Source organism: Otolemur garnettii, unplaced genomic scaffold (assembly GCF_000181295.1).
Source record: "Otolemur garnettii isolate 467f Iridium unplaced genomic scaffold, OtoGar3 scaffold00008, whole genome shotgun sequence".
NCBI classification, from domain to species: domain Eukaryota; kingdom Metazoa; phylum Chordata; class Mammalia; order Primates; family Galagidae; genus Otolemur; species Otolemur garnettii.
In genome coordinates this window covers 3,514,074-3,522,042 of record NW_003852403.1, presented here as the reverse complement: position 1 = coordinate 3,522,042, position 7,969 = coordinate 3,514,074, and the positions used below count along the sequence as shown (strand labels likewise).

Below are 7,969 nucleotides of genomic sequence, written 5' to 3'. Positions count from 1 at the left end.
GTTTTCTGCTAGCAACATTCCATCTGCACATTTGAATGAATGTGGATTTATCAAGGTGATATATGTGTGACGTTTAACAGGAAATTTGATCTTGTTAGTGTTTAAGCCCAGCATCCATGAGCATTGACTGTGGCTCTTTAACAAAGCATCAGGGTTTAGGGGTTGTCCAACCACACAGCCTCAGCTGGGCTTTCTGGTCCGGCGGGGCACCTCCTCCTCCACATGCTGTTATGGACAGCACACAGAGATGGCAGCAGGGTGAGGGCGCTCACTGTGCTGCTCCTAATACCTCCTGAGTCCTTAACTCCCCAGGGTGGGCTCATCGTCCTAGAAACTCATTTTAAGACTGGAAAAATTTTCAAACATTTTTTTCTCATTTCCTTTCCCACACACTAATAGAATAATACGTTTTACGTAAGGAAGAACCCTAAAGAAAGCAAAACAGGACCAAAACAGGTATCTCCTGAGGATACCAGTCTTATAGTAAATAAAGATACAAAGAGTAAAGTATACTCAAAATCTCCCACATACGTTGGAAACAACATCTTCAAAAAGTTAATGCGCACAAAAGCACATACTCAGGACATAACTCATCATTATGGGAAAATGAAAATGGTAGCCCGATGTTATGGCTAATTCTGAATAAAGGCAAACTAATAACATTAGGGCAGCTTTCAGGAAATAGGAATTTACTTTTTTTGTCACAGATGTGCTTCGGTGCCAAATATTTTCAGACTCTTTACTGTTATGGAAACAGTGATGTGCCTGCTTTCTTTTGAGTGCAATAAATGAATTTTTAAAAGGTTATGAAAATACGTGTCCACTTAAAAAAAAGTTCTTTCAACAGTCTATTGGGTATCTGGGATACCCATATATCAGCGGTCTTTGTCCTCGGCCTACAAGGAAAAATGCCAAAAACACTCCAGAGTGCCAGGCTTTCAAAAGGTGCTGAAGAGAGCCTGCCCAATTATCTGAATTCCAATTTGGCTCCCAATGAAAAGTAGAAAAATTACCTAGATGCTTTTCCATGTTGCTCCTCCAGTTGCAACAGACCTTATCTAATAGTTTATTACACTCAGACAAACAAAGCACATTCTGAGGGGAAAAAAATATATCACAGTTCCTGTCTCTGACAGAATGGTCTCTTTGAATTCTTTTGTTGATTTCATAGATTTTTAACAACCAGAGGATTGTTTTTTAAATCTGATTTTTGTAAGCCAGCAGCACAATTTCCTCCTCTGTAAGTAGGACAGATTCATCCCATAAGCAACAATGGATGCGTCCTTGCTTAACTCAAGCATGACAGATTAAGCTTCAAGTAGACCAGTAAATGCCACCTCCCCACTTAAGGAGACTGTTCAGAGGCAGGCGTTTGGGGCCTCTGCTGGATTTGTTCCCTGAACTGCCAGCTGATGAACCACTGCTGTCGGAGGTGGCCAAGCAGCCCTGACTGAGTGAGAGGCTGTGTGAAGACCCAGAAGAGGACTGGCAGGGCTGAAGGGACATGCCTCATTGCGGATGCTTCCAAGCAAATTCCTCACCTCCAAATTGTGCCTGCCTCTGGGTAGTCGCCTGGTACAATCCCTGGCAGAAAGAAGGCACTGTGCACATGTTTGCTGAATGTAAAAGAGAAAAATGGGAGTTTGGAGATGCCTTTCAGACCTTGCCAGATAAAATGCTGTTATTTCTGGCAAGCTGGTTCGGTGACACTGACTTAAAGAATAGCTTAGAAGTTAAAAAAATAAAAAGGGGCTATCAGCAAATGAATAAGCTGATAACAAAAAAAGAAATCAGGTAAGCAGTGGCCAAAATCTGTAACTGATGAATTCTACTACAAAATGGTTTTTAATAGAAAAATGCCACTTGCAATACAATGTTTCTGTCTTTTTGAAACCATGAGTTATATAATGAAAAGTACACCTGCATCCAGAATTATAATTTGAGGATAACCATTATTGAGATGGCTGTGAGGCATCTTACAATGCTATCCAATTTGCTCCTTAGGTATTGCGTATAAAACTATAAAGGCAAAGCTATGCATTTTCTTTTCTTTTAGCACAGAAATAGAATCAAGCGTCTGCCTATCCATGCCAGAAACAGACTGAATCAAGTGATACAAAAGCGTGAATGTGCTGTTCTCAGGTTTATGTAATTGGTGGCTGTTTAACTTGTTGAAATCTTGAATCTTTCACAAGCACATGCGTATGTTTGTCATTTATCCCCTTTTCTCAGGTGCAAAGAAGGCTACCAAGGAGTCCGTTGTGATCAATTTCTGCCGAAAACCGATTCCATCTTATCGGATCCAAGTAGGTCAAGCATTTTTCTTCTCTCTAACGCGATATATAAGCAGCTGGTTGTTAACTCAGCTGAAAGCTGTATTGTGTCTCTGAAAGCTGCCAAGGACAGAAGCTGGTGACAAATGTTTAATGTTCAAAGCATGCTCAGAACTCACTGGGCCTAGGGATTCTCCAGAAGACGGAGCCTGGCCTCACGATTCCACCTCTACCCTCTGCCTGGCGTTCCCAGCACCTCCTTCCCCATTATCTCTTGGGTCTCCTCACCTCCTACTACTTCATTCCTAAAGCAAGGATATTAAAAAAGAAAATAGCTTATTTTATTCTTTACTCAAAAATATGTTATGGAAATGACAGTATCGTACACATTACAATTCTTGCATTTCAGTTGGTAATTTGTGATCATATTAAACCATGAAACATTGACCTTATGGAAGTAAGAAAATATCTGCATAAAAACTTGTCTGAGATGTTGTTAAGCCTCAAAAACTCCGTTTTTAGCAACACTATTTGCACATCAGCAATTACTGTCTTAAGGACAAATTATTTTTCCCCTATTCATGAAGACAATTTGCCCCTAGAAAATATTGCCATTTGTTAGTTTCCGTTTGTATATGAAATGAAAAAGAAACTTTCTATATGAAAATGCCCAATTTTGATCAAATGTGAAATTTTTACTTTTTCTGCAAATATTTCTCTTTTAATAGGTGCTAGTTAAATCACCACCAAAGGAAAAAAAAAAAATTATTGAATCAGCAATTTAGTTCATGGAGGATCCTAACAGATATTTCCAAATCATAGAAGCAAAGTTACAGTTTTCTGAATATCCTGTAGTGTTTGGGGTTGACTCAAAGGTTGCCCTGGCTGTCAGTGGGCATTTGCTGCATCATGAGCGTGTCTGCTCATCTTTCAATGTTTTTTCAAAATGCATATTTGTTTTCCATTTTCCTCCTGAATTCCTAGCTATGATTCCTCAAGTAAATACAAAGTTCTATAAAAAGAAAACAGTTTTGTTTAATTTAATTTAATTCTGTTCCATCTTGGCAAGGCAACTCACCATACAATAATTAATTACTCACTTCTTTGCAAATTTAGCTTTCCTTGAGAAAAGTGAAGTGTGCCCCCAGGCTAGCAAGCCACCCAGCCACTGATACCTCTGTTCTCAGAAATGTGAGGCGTGTTTCTCTAGGAATTCCCCAGAGAGGATGGTGTTACTGGACTGTTATGTGTTTTATTTATCTTGTTTATCTTGTGTTTCTGGCCACTGGCTAAGCTGGGGTTTGAAAGGCTATTCATGGTGTTTGGAGATGTCTATTTGAAATATTAGGACACTGGCATAGAAAAATAGACTTGCTAATTTTTTTCTTTCTTTCTCTTTTTATTTTTTTGTCTTTTTTTTTTTTCCATTTTTCCTGATGTTCCCCTCTTTTTGTTTTTCTCTCTTGTTGGGTCTCTGTCCTTCCCTCTTCTTTTGCTCTTTCCTTCTTTCCCTTTCATTATTTTCTTTATTTCCCTTAAGCTTTTTCCCTCCCTTTCTTTCTTCTTCCTTTTCTTTATTACATTTTCTTTCTTTCCATATATGACTATAGGAGTACAAGTCAAGATCATGGACAAGGCCTTGCCCATGGTACAAAGTGGGCAAAAAACAAACAAACAAACAAACAAAAAACCCTCTCTTTAAAAAATACAATCTAATTTGTCCATCAGTTCAAAAGTGGAGGATAAGACCCACCATAATGACTGTTTCCTCCTCAGAAAAAAAAATAATAATGATACCATGATCAGAGTTTCTATCCCTGAAAACTTAGGTCTTAGATGCATAAAAATATTTAGTGCAGCAATATTTATAATGATGAAAACATTTTTAAGTCATCAATGATAGGTTTATGTTTAAGTAAAGTATCAGATGGCACATCTATCATGTCCTATTATTAAATGCCCATTAAAATCATAACTGTGTTGGGGTGTTTCTATAAAGTGAAACCACAAGAGAGAAAATTATTTCAATATAAATTTGCAAAAGGAACATCTGTTGGCCCAAAGGTGGAACAAAATAGACTAAAATGCTTAAAAAGGACTTTCATTTTTTTTGTGTTGTGGAATTATATGAAATTGTTTTCTTTTTTTTTTTTTTGTCCTGTTTTCTGTAAAATGGCATGTCATTATGTGGGTTAAAATGCCAGAATTCCTTAAAATAGAAAAATGAGAGAGAAGCATTAAGAACCCATGGATGAGTCCCCAAGACACAGGTTAAGTGGAAAAAGCACTCTCTGTTCTATTCATCCGGGCTCTCGTTTATTTGCGTAATCACTAATTTATTCCAACAGTATTTTCTGAGCACCAACCAAGGACCATCTAATCTGTCAGACTGTGTTAATATAAAGGTGTGCAAACAGGATTTAGGCTGTGAAAACGCCATAGACCAGTGATGGAGAAAAACGTGGATGATGTACACTTGGGAATGAATTAGGTACCATTTCCCTCTTTATGACCCTGGCATATTTATTTGGCTCCCAAGCCTCAGGCTTTCATCTGAACAATGATAACAATAAAACCTGTGGGCGTATATCATAGAGATCAACAAAGAGTCAGTACCAGATAAATAAATGCTAGCCCATGTCCCTTATCCACCGTTACCCTTACTAAAGGTATTTAAATGTTAAAATGTGCCACGCACCGTGCCAGCAGCTTTACATGGATTGTCTCATTCAATACTCAAAATTGCAGTCTGGTGGACTGGCGCTTGTTCACATTTTATGGATGAGGAAATTAGACCTCAGGGATGCTAAGTAAACTTGCTCAAGGTCACACAGCTAGTTAATTCTGGAGTCTAACTTCCATTCCAAATAACCCAAGGGCCTGATCTCCCAACTGCCTGGCTCTTTCCTCTCTCCCCTAGAACCTCTCTCCCTCTGGTTGTTTTCAACAGGACATTCATCACTCTAAATTTCCATTGACTGAAACTCAGTGACCTGCGGCAAGCATTATTCTAAGGAACAATATTTGCACAATTTTCCTATCTTAATGCAGCAACTTGAGCCTCTGTAGAGATTTAAATCCCTAATGAAATTTCCTTGTCAAAATTCTTGCTGAAGGATTGTTTAATTTGCTGCTCATGATATCTTTGGAATGACTCTGTGCTCAGGAAATCACTTTCCCCCCAACACCCCCCTCTATTCTTCCCCTGTCTCCTCCCTCCTCTCCACTCTTTCCTTCTTTTTTTTTTTTTTTTGCAGTTTTTGGCTGGGGCTGGGTTTGAACCTGACACCTCCAGGGTATAGGGCCGGCACCCTACTCCTTTGAGCCACAGGAGCTGCCCTTTTATACTTTTTTTCTTTCCCACTCTTTCTTCCCTCCCTCTCCCCCGTCTGTCAATGCACGCTTCTGCTTAGTGAAATCTTGGTTGACACGAGTTAGACGCCTCTCTTCTTTTCTTCTCTCCCAGGCAACGCAACATTGATCAGAATCATGCACCTTTGACAATAAATTTTAACCTCAAAATCTCAAATTACGTCTTTTTATGGAAATGTTGCAAGGGTGTCCCTGTGAGAGCCTCAGAGCCTGTTATGACAAGTGTCTTTCCCGTGGCTCCAGGTTGGGTCCTCAAACCTACTATTCCAAAAACTCATCCTGTCTACACTCCTTATCCCCAAGAACTTACAAATGGCACCATCCAGGATGTATATACATATAAGGATCAGTTTTATGATTAGATGCCAGTTTTGGAACAACAACAACAAAAAATAGAATGCGCATAACTATCAGGTTAGTCAAACCCTCCTATGGATTCAGTGTAGCACAGCCACATTCAGATCACAAGACTGAATAGTAAGCTCTGAAGGAGGGCAGGAGAGGGACCGATGGTGGTGTGTGGAGGAGGCGGCCCAAGCTAATGGAGCATTCCTGAAAGGAACATGTGTGTGTACCAAGCTTCCTGTGCCACCAGCCAGTCCATCATGGAGGGCAGCAGGTGGCTTCCAGGATGTTGTGAACTCTTCTTGACTGTTCTGATGTAATTGTTTCAGAGGCCACAATGGGTCAGTCTGTTGACTCCTGCCCTCCTTTCTCTTCCTCACCACTCATTCCCACCCAAGGCAGTTACTATCCTCAGCCTTGAAACAGAGGTAGGTGGAGGTGGAGAGGCATGAGGTAGCCAAGGATTCAGGCATACAAATATATATTCTATATATATATTTTTTCTTTTTCTGTCTCCTCTCTTATGAGCATCTTCACCTCAAGATCCTGACATCATCATTGGCCATTGGAAACCCGAGGTCAGCTTCAGAAAATAGATTTGGGGCACAGTGAAAGACTGGGGTGGGAGTAGGGAAGATGCCCGTCAGAATCAAGGGTCCTCCTCTCCTCATACAACAAGGGGCAGCCATTTCCAGACCTCCCTGTGCTTTCTTACCAACAGCATCCAAAACTCAGCATCTCCATGGCCATGACAATCGGTAACGAGTCTGCAGGCCAAAGCTTTGGCATACGGTTTATACAGCCTAGACTCCTGGAGTCATCTAGTCTCCACCATGGAAGGATGGAGGATAATGCCCAGCACTGGTCTGTCTGCCCTGACTTACATTCACATTTTGGTTTCTTTAGATCTTAGAACCAGCCTCTGTGCTCAAAACACTTGGAAAGGTGCCAGAAGCCTGGTCTGAATTTGATTCAGTAGAAATCAGACTAGTGAAAAATACGATATGGGTTTAGATTTCCCATCACCCCAATCTGGGCTTGTGGACCTCAACTTCCCTGGAATAGTCACTTCATAAGGCAAAAAAAAATAAATTTTTCCATAGCATGTGGTTCTAGCCCAAGAGAGAGGATCGGGAGGAAAGTGAACCAGTGGTTACTGCCTCACTTCCAAATGGTCTGCAGAGACAACTAACTCAGACTTGAGGATGCCCATGAGATTGGCCCCAGCACCCAAGTTGCTCAGAGCAAATGGAGTTCCTTTGCCGTTTGCAGGACAGTAAAAGAAGAAAACTTGGAAACAACCCTAGAAAAGACAATGTGGAAGGCCAGAGCCTGGGCAGGTGTTTGCTAAGCAGACCCAGGAGCTTTCCAAGAAGGTCATTAATAGGAAGCCTCACCACCACCACCACACACACACACACAAAGACCCATGTCTGTACTCTACCATTCTCAATTTTATTTAATACAAACATGTTCTAGGTCTCAACAATTAGATAAAAGGTTTGTAAGGAAAGATGCTTCAAATAGAAGTCTTAGTTCTTATCCTCTAACAACCTGCTTTTAGAAGTGTGACCTTGAACAAATCACCGTTTAATTGAGCCTTCATTTCTTTATGTATAGAATGATCCTATGGGCATCCTATTTAAAAGAAAATAATGGTTCTCAGTCAGAAGTGAGGTTTAATCAAAGCCAACATTATGAATCCTTTTATTCACTCATTCATTTATTCCCTCTAGTGATTAAGAAAAATATAATGTATACCATGCCGTGGATCCAAACAATAATAATCACAGGTGCCACTCTCTCAATATATTTGGGCTACTGTAACAAAGCACCATAAGCCTCATGAATTACAGAAATTAATTTCTTACCTTTGTGAATGCCAGCATGTCCAAGATCAAGGCACCTGCAGGTTCAATGTCAGGTGAGGGCTCTTTTCTCATAGACCATGCATTTTTTCCATGTCCTTGTTTCTTCTT

The 7,969-nt window shown here is 40.2% G+C and overlaps 1 protein-coding gene across 1 annotated transcript in view; it reads left to right on the top strand.

The window, feature by feature from the left end:
* The window catches only part of NRG3 (neuregulin 3), a 1,070,511-nt gene that overhangs the window by 798,406 nt on the left and 264,136 nt on the right, over nucleotides 1–7,969 (top strand). Inside the window, exon 3 of the mRNA XM_012801454.2 lies at nucleotides 2,233–2,306. Coding sequence (XP_012656908.1) covers nucleotides 2,233–2,306 — 74 coding nt within the window. The remainder of the gene's footprint in view (nucleotides 1–2,232; nucleotides 2,307–7,969) is intronic.